Source organism: Asterias amurensis, chromosome 7 (genome assembly GCF_032118995.1).
Source record: "Asterias amurensis chromosome 7, ASM3211899v1".
NCBI lineage: Eukaryota > Metazoa > Echinodermata > Asteroidea > Forcipulatida > Asteriidae > Asterias > Asterias amurensis.
Genome location: NC_092654.1, coordinates 11,611,797 through 11,626,178, shown reverse-complemented (window position 1 = coordinate 11,626,178; position 14,382 = coordinate 11,611,797). Strand labels below are relative to the sequence as shown.

Below are 14,382 nucleotides of genomic sequence, written 5' to 3'. Positions count from 1 at the left end.
TAGCCTTGTGAACTTGTCAAATTTTGCTCAAAAATGATCACATTTTACACGAAAAAGTGCACAAGCCTTGTGAACTTGTCAAATTTTGCTCAAAAATTTTTACAAGGCTATAGCCTTGTGAACTTGTCAAATTTTGCACAAAAATGGTCAAATTTTGCAGTGAACTTATCAAATTTTGCACGAAACAGTTTACAAGGCTATAGCCTTGTGAACTTGTCAAATTTTGCTCAAAAATGTGTACAAGGCTATAGCCTTGTGAACTCGTCAAATTTTGCTCAAAAATGTGTACAAGGCTATAGCCTTGTGAACTTGTCAAATTTTGCTCAAAAATGGTCAAATTTTGCACGAAAAAGTGCACAAGGCCTTGTGAACTTGTCAAATTTTGCACAAAAAAGTTTACAAGGCTATAGCCTTGTGAACTTGTCAAATTTTGCTCAAAAATGATCACATTTTACACGAAAAAGTGCACAAGCCTTGTGAACATGTCAAATTTTGCTCAAAAATTTTTACAAGGCTATAGCCTTGTAAACTTGTCAAATTTTACACGAAAAAGTGTACAAGGCTATAGCCTTGTGAACTCGTCAAATTTTGCTCAAAAATGTGTACAAGGCTATAGCCTTGTGAACTTGTCAAATTTTGCTCAAAAATGGTCAAATTTTGCACGAAAAAGTGCACAAGGCCTTGTGAACTTGTCAAATTTTGCACGAAAAAGTGTACAAGGCTATAGCCTTGTGAACTTGTCAAATTTTGCTCAAAAATGGTCAAATTTTACACGAAAAAGTGTACAAGGCTATAGCCTTGTGAACTTGTCAAATTTTGCACAAAAATGGTCAAATTTTGCAGTGAACTTATCAAATTTTGCACGAAACAGTTTACAAGGCTATAGCCTTGTGAACTTGTCAAATTTTGCTCAAAAATGTGTACAAGGCTATAGCCTTGTGAACTCGTCAAATTTTGCTCAAAAATGTGTACAAGGCTATAGCCTTGTGAACTTGTCAAATTTTGCTCAAAAATTGTCAAATTTTGCACGAAAAAGTGTACAAGGCTATAGCCTTGTGAACTTGCCTTGTGAACTTGTCAAATTTTGCTCAAAAATTGTCAAATTTTGCTCAAAAATGTGTACAAGGCTATAGCCTTGTGAACTTGTTAAATTTTGCGCGAAAAAGTGTGAACTTGTCAAATTTTGCTCACAAATGGTTAGCCTTGTGAACTTTTGCACAAAAATGTGTGATCTTGTCAAATTTTGCTTAAAAATGTGTACAAGGCTATCAAATGTGAACTTGTCAATAGCCTTGTGAACTTGTCAATAGCCCTGTGAATTCTTTGCACAAAAGAGGTACATGTACAAGGTGAACTTGTCAAATTTTGCTCAAAAATGGTCACAAGGCTTAAGCCTTGTGAACTTGTCAAATTTTGCACAAAAATGGTTAATTTTTGCACGAATAAGTGTACAAGGCCTTGTGAACTTGTCAAATTTTGCTCAAAAATGTGTACAAGGCTATAGCCTTGTGAACTTGTCAAATTTTGCTAAAAAATTGTCAAATTTTGCACAAAAATTGTCAAATTTTGCACGAAAAAGTGAACAAGGCTTTAGCCTTGTGAACTTGTCAAATTTTGCTCAAAAATGGTCACAAGGCTATAGCCTTGTGAACTTGTCGAGTTTTGCACAAAAATTGTCAATTTTTGCACGAAAAAGTGTACAAGGCTATAGCCTTGTGAACTTGTCAAATTTTGCTCAAAAATAGTCAATTTTTGCACGAAAAAGTGTACAAGGCTATAGCCTTGTGAACTTGTCAAACTTTGCTCAAAAATGGTCAAATTTTGCACGAAAAAGTGCCTTGTGAACTTGTCAAATTTTGCTAAAGAATGGTCAAATTTTGCACAAAAATTGTCAAATTTTGCACGAAAAAGTGAACAAGGCTATAGCCTTGTGAACTTGTCAAATTTTGATCAAAAATGGTCACAAGGCTATAGCCTTGTGATTTTGTCAAATTTTGCACAAAAATGGTCAATTGTTGCACGAAAAAGTGTACAAGGCTATAGCCTTGTGAACTTGTCAAATTTTGCACGAAAAAGTTTACAAGGCTATAGCCTTGTGAACTCGTCAAATTTTGCTCAAAAATGTGTACAAGGCTATAGCCTTGTGAACTTGTCAAATTTGCTCAAAAATGGTCAAATTTTGCACGAAAAAGTGCACAAGGCTATAGCCTTGTGAACTTGTCAAATTTTGCACGAAAAAGTGCACAAGGCTATAGCCTTGTGAACTTGTCAAATTTTGCACGAAAAAGTTTACAAGGCTATATAGCCTTGTGAACTTGTCAATTTTTGCTCAAAAATGATCAAATTTTACACGAAAAAGTGTACAAGGCTATAGCCTTGTGAACTTGTCAAATTTTGCTCAAAAATTTTTACAAGGCTATAGCCTTGTGAACTTGTCAAATTTTGCACAAAAATGGTCACAAGGCTCTTGTAAAATTTTGCACGAAAAAGTGTACAAGGCTATAGCCTTGTGAACTTGTTAAATTTTGCACGAAAAAGTGTGAACTTGTCAAATTTTGCTCACAAATGGTTAGCCTTGTGAACTTTTGCACAAAAATGTGTGATCTTGTCAAATTTTGCTTAAAAATGTGTACAAGGCTATCAAATGTGAACTTGTCAATAGCCTTGTGAACTTGTCAATAGCCCTGTGAATTTTTTGCACAAAAGAGGTACATGTACAAGGTGAACTTGTCAAGTTTTGCACAAAAATGTGTACAAGGCCTTGTGAACTTGTCAAATTTTGCACAAAATAGGTACAAGGCGAACTTGTCAAGTTTTGCACAAAAATGTGTACAAGGCCTTGGGAACCTGTCAAATTTTGCTTTAAAATGTGTACAAGACAATAGCCTTATGAACTTGTCCAATTTGTGCACATAAATGTGTACACTAGAAGGCTTGCGAATTGTCAAATGTTGCAAAAACTGTGTTGTGAACTTGTCAAATTTTGCACAAAAATGTGTACAAGGGCTAAAGCCTTGTGAGCGTGTCACATAAGTGTGCAAAAGGCTAGGTGTAAGATGTACACAACGCTATAATCTTGTGTTAAAGCCATTAAACACTTTCCGAACAGAAAAAAAGAAAAAAAAATTCACAGATTTACAAGTAACTTACAGGGTTTACAGAAGATAATGGTAAAAGCATTCTCTTGAAATATTATTCCATGAAATGCTTTACTTTTTGAGAAAACATTTAAACAATTACCAGTTCTCGACATCGAGAATCACGGATTTATAGTAAACACATGTCATAACACGCCGAAACGTGCGAAAACAAGGGTGCGTTTTCCCGGTATTTTCTCCGGACTCCGATGACCGATTGAGCCTAAATTTTCACAGGTTTGTTATTTTATACACAAATTGTGAACCACAAAGTGTGGGCCTTGGACAACACAGCTTACCAAAAGTGTCCACTGGCTTTAATTTTGCTCTGAATAGTACATGTAGGAATTAACAATTTCCTTATAGGGTGCCCTTTAACACAGAGAAAATGACTTGCCAATTCACATTTTAAGCATACAATTTACAGGCCTGAAAGGTCCATGCTTGGTCCATTGCTTTCTCCATTTACACACTGACCTTTCCGTTCAATCAAAACTTAAATTACTGCAGCTTCTAGAAAGTGGTCTCGATAGTCGTGTTGTCTTTGCCACGTGTTAAAGTCACTGGAACTTCTCCTGGTTCGCCTGCGGTTTTGACTTGTGGAAGTTTTCATGAATTTTCTAGTTTTGAAGAGGCAAACGTAGAGGAGTGGTATGTACAACAAGCAAACCGAAACCGATAGAATAGCTCGACCTGTAGGAATAAAACATGAAATGAAAAGAATTGTTGGCACATTATGAGAGAAACTATAACACCCGGTTCAGACAGGAGCTCCAGCATCGCGCCAAACCAAGAAGACAGAGTTGCGCAAAACCAAGTAGATAAGGACTCAAGGAGCGACTCTAGGTGGACCTAATTAAATTTTGGTTTCAAACAGGCAACCTACATTAGGTTTCAGCGGATGACAAGATCGACCTATGAAACTGAGATGCACCAGAGTCATTCCGACGGACTGCAATCAATCTCTAGCACGTCCAGTAGCTCCCAACTTTTTCAGACGTTGAACTTTTCATGTACTTAATTCAGAATTTGGTTCGGCGTGACTGTGGAGCGCCTGTCTAAAACGGGTGTAAACTGTCAAGTCAAGTCTACAACGCTGGCATAAAGGCCTGGTCACACAGGCCCCAATATTTAGGATGAAACAACAACGATAAATATACACGCCCTCGATTGGTTGAATAAGCAAGGGCGTATTCTGACTTAACCCTTATCAGATTGTTTAGTGTAAAAACTGCAAGAGATTTAGTGTAAAAACCTTATCGGACTTTATACCAAAAACTGCAAGACATTACCCCTCATCAGATTTAGTGTAAACACTGCAAATCTTTTCTCTAAATGGTTTCTAGAGTACAACTGCAAGATTTGACCTTTCTCGCATTTAACAGTAAAAACAGCAAGCCTTATTTGATGTATGCGTTTTACCCTTCATTGGTTTTAAAGTAATATACACTCATAGGATTTTTCATTTAAAATTATGAAGATTTGCTCCTTTGTACCGGATATTAAAATAAAACTTGAGGGGAAAATGCCAGAATTGTGATTCTAGAGATGAACCAAAATGTCAAGAATTGTAATTCTAGAGATGAACCAAAATGTCCTGACTTTAGTAATCTTGAAAAAAAAAACATTAAAGGCTTACCTTGAAACTTTAAAGGCAGTGGACACAATTGGTAATTACTCAAAATAATTATTAGCATAAAACCTTACTTGGTAACTAGTAATGGGGAGAGGTTGATTGTATAAAACCTTGTGAGAAACGGAAGGAATTTTAAAGGTAGTGGACACTATTGGTAATTACTCAAAATAATTATTGGCATAATACCTTTCTTGGTAGTACAACACCTTGTGAGAAATGGCTCCCTCTGAAGTGATGTAGTTTTCGAGAAAGAAGTAATTGGCCATAAATTTGATTTCGAGAAATCAAGCATCTGAAAGCACACAACTTCGCGTGACAACGTGTTTGTTCTTTCGTTATTATCTTGCAACCGCGTTGACCAACTGAGCTTAAATTTTCACAGGTTGGTTATTTTGTACATGTGTTAAGATACACCAAGTGAGAAGACTGGTCTTTGACAGTTACCAATAGTGTCCAATTTCTTTGAAGTACATAGAAGACTGGTCTTTGACAGTTATACCAATAGTGTCCAGTGTCTTTGAAGTAAAAGCTTGCAAGGACAGCCTTCAATAGAAACTGTCTAGAAAAACCTACAGGGCACTTACCAAAATTTCCCCAGCCGGTGTTCGCCAGCTCACTGCTGGGAGTAGTCTGAAGTTGTCCCTCCACATTGACTGTCATAATCAAGACAACGAAAACAACGGGTATAATTTGAAGACAGAGAAGCATCAGCAGCAAAAATAGCCTTTTTGAGAGCCATCTGAGTGCTGTTTGAGGACGAGGGTTGACAGGAAGAGACTCGGTGTCAGATCGGACAAAATTCTGAAACAAAATTAAAAGAAAGGTATACATTTGGTAATCACTTCTTTTTGAGAATGGTTTCATTCCAAAGTAATATGGTTACACGTATGTAAAAAGATATTAGTTGTTATGCATCAAGATGAATCTGAATCTTATTAGGGATAATTTTGTCCCATTTGAAAAGACAAAGCAATTCTTGTATACATGTAGTATCTTTCTCAATGACATACATGTAAGTGCCTGCAACCAGTGTTCGAAGCAACACTCTGGATACAGAAACACCAGAATATTTGTAGCCATTTTTGGCTGCACTAGATGATGAGAGGTTTCTTTTTTGAACCTCGGGGGGAAAAATCTCACTTTGCACTGCTTCCCACAGAATTTGACCATTTTGGGTCCTCTAAACCGCAAATTTCTATTAACCCCTTGCATGCACGTCACACGTGTCAACTGTGCCACGCTCACCATTTTGATGTTCAATACATATAGGCTTACCTAACAGGCGTTGCTTAAAATGCGCATTTCACTGAATAAGGCACAGTGCCATTGAGCACCAAAATGGCGCATCCAAGTTAAGTCTGATGATGACGTCATGTGAGTTGGGTCAATAGGCCAGACAGTTAGCTCAGTGAAAGAGCTTGTGATACATGTATCCTGTTGGTAAGTCATTAGGTCACACGATGCTCAGCTGATAAAGTTTCCTCCAATTCTAACCAGCATATGTTTGTATAAAATTCACCCAATGATGCACCTCCTTGTGCCCCCCCCCAAAAAAAGTAACCAAAGTTTTGTTGCTGAGGATAACTAGCAAGTTAAGCACCATTGATTGGTCAGTAACCAGAAGGAAGACCATTCTATTTGTTGTCATGGTCGATGGCTTCTATTGGACATGAAAGAACGGGGCATCATGCTTGCGTCTTTCAGATGGGACTTTAGATCCTGTGGATTGTGTAATGCACATAAAACACCCTGAAAGAAAAGGGGCTCATCCTGGTGTATCTGGTTTGGTAACGTATAATATAACCTCTTTAAATAAGGGAATCAATGTGTGATGAAGAGGTTTTCAACTAGTGGTTTAAACCCAACGAGGCCTGGTTCTTGATAATTTTACCGAGATGAAGTCGAGGTAAATTATCAAGAAACCAGGCCTCGGCGGGTTTAAACCACTAGTTGAAAAGCGATTCAACACACTTTGATTTCCTTTCATAAATACCTTTTCGGTCAAAAAACATCAACACTTTTTGGTCAAAAAGTAAAATAAATGCAAAAATTACAATTGTTCAATGATTTCTTTCAACACAACACCCCTCCAGCTGTGCGACGCGTGATAAGGCACAACTGTTTCAGCCGTTGCTCTCCACCAATAGGAATGAAGAAACTGTCTTATAAGCACAGGTGCAAGCTGGCATGTCAAGCCCATGTTTCAACACTTTTTACTGGTCATAAACAAAGTTATACACACCCAAGTGACGCGCTCTCCACCAATAGGAATAGCGAAACTGTCTGAGGTATTTATGAATTTATTTTTTGTACCTGTTTCGTGCAACGCTCCTTCGGAATCTTGTATTCTGCATGACAGAGTTCACAGCTATCTGACTTAGAGATGGCCTGCCACCTCAGGAGGCATACCAGATGAACAGCACCAGTTGTACCCGAGCACAGGCAGGGGCTCAGGAGTGGGTTGTCTGTGGGCGTAGTAGGCGTAGTAGAGGGGCCAGCGGGTTTAGATGAGGGGTCCAGTACAGGTGCTTCTTGGGGGCTGTAGCTCTCATCAAAACAGATACGACAGAACGATGGTATGATCTGCTCATGTGTCTACGGTGAGAAGGAACAAGGGGGGGGTGATGAAGGGCAGGAGATGGGGAAGAGGGGGTAGGAAGGAAGCGTAGAAAAAAAAAGAAATAAAAAAAATAGCATTCCAAAAACCACCTGATTATACGAAACTTACCCATGTAATTTATAGATTAATAAAATTCCTGCGAAAGCGAAGCAAATTGTGACGATACATGTCGGCGAATGTTTTGAAGGAGTTGAACACAGTTCAACTGCTGCTAATTATTCGTTGTAAATTTGTGACTTCAAAATTCGTATTGCATTCTCATTCGCATTCGCAGTAAGTATGAACCAGTCTTAATGCTTTTATGCATGGCAGTTTGATCCATAAATTTGATTTCTCTAGTGTTCAATGAACCAAAGCATTTAATATTCATAAATGAATGCAAACTTTGCCAAGATTTAAGCATAAGTCCAGTAATCTTGAAAATGCCTAAAGAACAGAACAATTTATGTACGTCTGGACACTTGTGTCCTTAAAGGCAGTGGACACTATTGGTAATTACTCAAAAAAGATATTAGCATAAAACCTTACTTGGTAACGATTAATGGGGACAGGTTGATAGTATAAACCATTGTGAGAAACAGTTCCCTCTGAAGTGACGTAGTTTTTGAGAAAGAAGTAAGTTTCCACGAATTTGATTTCGAGAGCTCAGGTTTAGAATTTGAGGTTTCCAAATCAAGTATCTGAAAGCACACAACTTCGTGTGACAAAGGTGTTTTTTCTTTCATTATTATCTCGCAACTTCGACGACCAAGTGAGCTCGAATTTTCACTGGTTTGTTATTTGATGCATATGTTGAGATACACCAAGTGAGAACACTGGTCTTTGACAATTACCAATAGTGTCCACTCTCTTTAAGCAAGACACTTAACCATTGCTTCGTCCTTTGGAAGGGACATAAAGCTGAAGGTCTGGTATGTTATTTTAAAAACTTTTGAAGCGTTGACCAGAGGTTGAGATGCACACAGCTTTCAATGACACAAGAATACACATAACTGACTTTTCTGTTAATATCCCTTGACACTCAAGTCATGACTTTTACACATCAATGAATTTTAAGCAAAAGGACCCCATCTCTGACGAGCAGGTTTCTCCAATCAGCCTGAAGGGGCCGCCAGCATTGCTCCGACGGGGAATGCCGCCAGCATTGCTCTGACAGGGATTTGTGCTGGCGCTCCCAACTGGTCGATTGGCAGCCGTTACACTATCAACTCACCGGAAAGACCCAGCACAAACTTATCGCAAAGAAAAGGGGTTTGCCCCGGTGTGTTTGACAGTGTGAACATCTTCAACCATGAAGGCTGCACTAGAAGGGTAGAAAGAAATAACTTACCTTTGCTGTTTCAGCAGTTAGCCTCACTTCAGTCTCCACCTTGGAGTCACCTTTGACATTTGACCCTTTAACCTCAGATGTCCTCATGTCAATGCTTTCTATTGTTTTCAGGCCCTGGTCCTTTGCAGTCATCCTGCGACCTTGAATATTGATGATTTCGTCGAGACTACTTGTAAGCAACTCAAAGTCAGTTCTGTAGTGGCCCTTGTTGGCCGACCTGAAAAAAATATATGAATATTTTATAAAAGACACTGTACACCTTTGGTAATTGTCAAATACCAGTCTTCTCGCTTGGTGTATCTCAACATATGCACAAAAAGAACAAATCTGAGAAAATATGAACTCAATTGGTCGTCGAAGTTGCGAGATAACATTGGAAGAAAAAACACCCTTGACACACGAAGTTGTGTGCTTTCAGATGCTTGATTTCAAGACCTCAAAATCTAATTCTGAGGTCTTGAAATCAAATTCAAAAATTTTAGTGAAAATTAATTCCTTCTCTTAACAATTAGTAAGTTTTTATGCTAACAGTGATTACCAATAGTGTCCAGTACCTGTAAGTATGAAGCTTCATGATTCAATACTAGTTTTGGAAAGGTACCAGGCGAACAAAACTCTCATTTTGAAGAAAACTACAGTTATTTAACCTGTTGGAAAAATCAGTTTAAAAAGAGGATCCAATACAAGTTGTTTTGTTAGCAGTTTTGTAGTTCTCAAGACCAGGTCTCGGGTCGAGCCCGCACGTCTCTTTCTCGATCTTGGTCTCAGACTATTGGGTCTCGGCCACAACTCTCAAATAGTTTTTTGAGATGGTTGTTAGAGAACACTTAGAAAGGATAACAGTTTCAAGGTTTAGGTGCCAAACACAGAAACTCGTTAAAGGCAGTGGACACTATTGGTAATTACTCAAAATAATATCAGCATAAAACCTTACTCGGTAACAAGTAATGGGGAGAGTTTAGTAGTATAAAACATTGTGAGAAACGGCTCCCTCTGAAGTAACGTAGTTTTTGAGAGAGAGGTAATTTTCCACGAATTTGATTTCGAGACCTCAGATTTAGAACTTGAGGTCTCGAAATCAACCATCTAAACGCACACCATTTCGTGTGACAAGGGCGTTTTTTCTTTCACTATTATCTCGCAACTTCGACGACCAAATGAGCTCAACTTTTCACAGGTTTGTTATTTTATGCAAATGTTGAGATCCACCAAGTGAGAAGACTTGTCTTTGACAATTACCAATAGTGTCCAGTGTCTTTAATGGAGCTACACTTCCATATTGGTTTATCCGGAAGAGGGTGGAAATTTAAGGAACCAATTAATGGCCTATTGACCAAAGTTATAATGTTCACAGGCCACAAGTGTCAGTCTAACCAAAACAGTAATTTAAACAATCACAAAAAATAACATCCCCTTATAAAAACGTTCTTTATTTGAGTTCATACTTCTTGCGAATGTGATTGATGTACAAATTTTTGCATCACTAATTTGCAACAAACAATTCACATCAGTTGACTGAAGTCCTGCGAAAACAACCCTGTGATGTCAAAAAATTTGTGGCGCATTCGCATTCGCAGGAAGTATGAGCCAGACTTTAGTATTATAATCATTCGAATGGTATTTACCTTCCACACAATGCACTGTTGTAACCAACAATCAACAAACAAACAGTCACTGAAGCTTTGGAGATCACATGTGATATGAGAATGTCGTCCTCACCAGTTATCAGCAACTTTGTCTCTGAATGTGAAGTTTCAGCATCAGAACCATTAACTGATGGACTTGTGACTTTCAACCACTGTTTTCTTGTCTAGCAGATAAACAACACAAAGATCAACAACATGTATTAGGAGTAAATAAAAAAAACATGAAGGGGTAAAGCTCAAACAACATTTGATAAAATATTGTTCTACTTGAACAATCCGAGGTTATGTTTAATCAACAAATTTCTGTAACACAAATGAACAATTTTTTGCAGATAAAAGTGGTAAAAGCAGCGAGTGGAACTCAAACTCTGGACCTATTATTTGTACAACCATGGTGTTAAGCTCAAGTCATGGTACATGCCAATTTATTGATCCATGAATATCTGGGATCTTTATTTTGATGATTGCTAGGACATTGGTAATGCTATGGAGTTAGTCTTGTTATACCAGGCCATGTACAGGCAACCAGTTTTGGCTAGAATGAGTCCCAATCCAAGCACTTGTTGTTTGGACCAACTGAGGCTCCAATCCTTCAAATTCCCTCACTTTGGTAATTGGATAATAAAGGATTTGGAATTGCAAGTGTCTTACACCCAATTCAGACAGGCGCTCCATAACTGCACCAAACCAAATTCTGAGTCAAGTACATGAAAAACATCTACAATAGAGCGACCGGGCACGCTAGAAGTTGAATCCGACTGTTGCCCTCGTTCAGAACGACTAGAGTCACTCCTAATTTGGTTCGGCGCAGTTCTGGTGCACCTTACTGAGCTGGAGTTAAATATTGTCAAACGTGATTGGGTTTAAACGGATCTCTGCTCATGATTGTCCCACATCCTACTCCCCTAAAAACTGTAAAATACTTACCAGTTTCAACTTGATAAAACATCAGTTCCGTATGAGACTTACACTCCTGAATTTTGAAAATATATTCCTTGGTAGTTGAGAAGTCTCCCAATTCTGAAAAATATACTATGCGGTAGTAGAAAATATAAATAGACAAGTTCTAAAAAAAAACATTAATTAGCCAGCAAGTAGGTATACACATATGGTGAAATCGCAAACCAACATTGATACCTCACCATGCCATGCCTCAAATCTCATTATGAGACTTGTACTAATTACTAATAAGTTTTTTAAATATTCATACAGCTTAGGACTTTTGTAACAAGCTTTCGTATACCAGTACAAAGTGCCCAAATGTATTCCCATCAGTTTAGGAAATATAATTGGCAGTTGATAATATTTTTACCAGCAATAATTGGTAATGAATAATTAACATTCTGTAAAAGGAATCTGCTGAATGATTGTTGTAAAATAGCGACTAAACCTGCATGCAGCTTATTATAACAAACGGGTAAATATAGGTCAGTTCATACATCCAGCAAATGCGAATGCGAAGTGTATTTTGACACAACATGGCTGTTTTTCACAGCGATTCTTTCGCAGGAGCTGAGCACAAGTCAAATGGCATGAATTATTCGTTGCGAGTTTGTGACTTAAAAACTCGTAGGTCCATTGCATTTGCAGGAAGTATGAATTGGGCTTCATGCGAGCGCAGAGGGATTTGTGAAGTGATCTGTGACACATCTGAAGGTGGAGGACCCTGGGGATTTTACCTTAACATTGCCCATAACTTCAGACCTGATATAAGGCAATGCCAGGCATTGTCGCCTTTCCGAATATTGAACATAGTCAGTGTAATGTAAGCCGCAAGTGTATCAAGCGACTTCAGCTGTGGCTATTGGCTTCAATGTGTGATTAACACACAGTCCAACTACAACATGCAGTTGGCTATTCTGTTCAACACAAATCTTTTAAAGACACTGGGGTGGATTTCACTAAGGTAGTCCTAACTTAGGACTAGTCCTAGGCAATGCTAAGAGATAGGACCAGTCCTAAGTTAGGATGAGTTACTTGTCCTAACTAAGGACCAGTCCTATCTCTTAGCATTGCCTAGGACTAGTCCTAAGTTAGGACTACCTTTGTGAAATCCACCCCGGGACAATGTTGGTAATTATCAAAGACAGTCTCCTCACTTGGTGTACCTCAACATATAATGCAGAAAATAACAAACCTGTGAAAATTTGAACACAATTGGTCGTCGAAGTTGGGAGATAACAATGGAAGAAAAATACGCTTGTCACACGAAGTTGTGTGCTTTCAGATGCTTGATTTCAAAATCTGATTCTGAGGTCTCGAAATCAAATTCGTGGAAAATGACTTCTTTCTCAAAAACTATGTCACTTCCGAGGGAGCCGTTTTTTTATACTTACAACCTCTCCCCATTACTCGATAATAAGTAAGGTTTTATGCTAATAATTATTTTTAGTAATTACCAATAGTGACCACTGCCTTTAACTCTGTAAGTGCCCAATTTCTTTCTTTGTTTGCATGTTGAACCCAAAATTCCCATCTTGTTAAGTTTTTTTTTAATTCTGTCAAAAACAAATTCTCACAAAAATAACATAATAATGCTGATTTGTGTTGCCTTGTACATCCCAAAGAAAATAATGCCCTCTAGTGATTGAATATGGGTAATATATATGTAACCATTGACGACACCTTTTGAGTACATAAAAAGATCATACATGTACAATAATGGCACTTTTCGGCGGGATACATAAAACAAAACGTACATGTATGACCCTGGCTCTGAAAGAGTTTGTTTCCTTAATGTCTATTTTTGTCTAAAACCTTCCTTCCAAAACCAAAACACCCTCATTACAATAATCTTAATAAATAAACGTAAAATAAAAATCAATCATGACATTCTGACAATTGACTTCTGCAAAATAACATCATCTTTCTGTCTTTCCATGTTTTAATAATATAGCACACTAAATTTATGCTTTTTAAACGGATGGATGCCAGGTTTAGATTATCTGCACCACTTGACCCACATTTTACAAGCATAAGGCCCCTGCCCACATTGACAGCGCATCTACATAAAATGTACCTTAATTTAAATACTACGTGATCACATGATACACAAAGCAGTCTTGCGATTGGTCAGCTACTGTGATTTAAGCAAGATAGGCCATGTCATTTTTCAAAAGGTTTGGGCAGAACTTCTGGTTTGTGTACTTTTTTTTAAACCATGAAAAACACAAAAACCTCAAATCATAATGTAAAACTTTCTTAAGAAATAAATATTGTCTGGTTTGTCTCACAAAAATGAAAGGTTACGCTTTCACATTCAAAGCATGACCAATCTCACACATATATATCTGTTTTCCATATTTATATTTATTTGTAAAGACCGCATAAATTGCAAGCAGAGGAACAATATATCAAAGAAAAACGAAGAGGCCCACTTTCTGACAGTTCACAAAATTGTTCATTATTTGCTTTCCAATATGAATAAGAGTAAAAAGTTTCAACCCTGGAGGACTACACAAAGAGTTAAGACTTGTCTTATCGAGTCGACCCCAGGCCTCAATTTCACAAAGATTTTAAGCACAAAAAGGTTGCTTAGCAAAATTGTACAGGGGAACAATTACAAACGGTATACATTCTATATTTTGGCTAGTATCCTGTTTCTGCTAAGCAAACTTTTTCTATGCTATTAAAGCAGTTTAATGTGCTATATAAGAGCTTCATGAAATTTGGCCGATTTGAATAACAGGCCTACATGTATAATGTTAAGGCAATGGTGAGATCTTTAAATGCTAAAATCTCACAAAACACATTACGTACCACGATAGTGGACACCAAAGGCAGTTGATAAATGTGAGTTTTGTGAAATCATAAGCCCTATCATGTATATTTAAGGAATTTGAAATCACTAAGAAATTTGAGATACTTTGTCATAATCTCTGGTGTAAGTTTCACACTGTAAGGGAAAGATTTGTCCCGCAATTTTGCATAGCAAAAGGTTTAGACTACACTTGTGTATACCGGTACCCTCCTATTCACAACACGCAACGCACCCGCCATTTTGTTTGCTAAAA

At 37.7% G+C, this 14,382-nt stretch overlaps 1 protein-coding gene across 2 annotated transcripts; it reads right to left on the bottom strand.

Annotated features, from left to right (window-relative positions):
- Positions 1-2,720: 2,720 nt before the first annotated feature.
- Positions 2,721-11,476, bottom strand: LOC139939839 (uncharacterized). 2 transcript variants are annotated; one of them, XM_071935980.1, is made up of 6 exons: positions 11,297-11,476; positions 10,349-10,533; positions 8,724-8,940; positions 7,087-7,368; positions 5,358-5,574; positions 2,721-3,830 (listed from the first exon to the last, which is right to left on the bottom strand). In XM_071935980.1, exons 3-6 carry the CDS (start codon positions 8,853-8,855, stop codon positions 3,634-3,636), a joined length of 828 nt encoding a protein of 275 aa, XP_071792081.1. In that variant the 5' UTR covers positions 8,856-8,940; positions 10,349-10,533; positions 11,297-11,476; the 3' UTR covers positions 2,721-3,633. The 2 variants fall into 2 exon arrangements, with proteins under 2 accessions (XP_071792081.1, XP_071792082.1); XM_071935981.1 differs by lacking the exon at positions 11,297-11,476 and having other exon boundaries at positions 10,349-10,676.
- Between the last annotated feature and the right edge of the window lie 2,906 nt (positions 11,477-14,382).

Excerpts from the sequence above, each read along its gene's own strand:
- LOC139939839 (XM_071935980.1), bottom strand. The coding sequence starts at position 8,855 with ATGACTGCAAAGGACCAGGGCCTGAAAACAATAGAAAGCATTGACATG. Across the intron at positions 7,369-8,723 it reads TAACTGCTGAAACAGCAAAG|ACACATGAGCAGATCATACC; the intron begins GTAAGTTATTTC and ends TTCTCACCGTAG. Across the intron at positions 5,575-7,086 it reads AGGAGCGTTGCACGAAACAG|AATTTTGTCCGATCTGACAC; the intron begins GTACAAAAAATA and ends ATTTTGTTTCAG.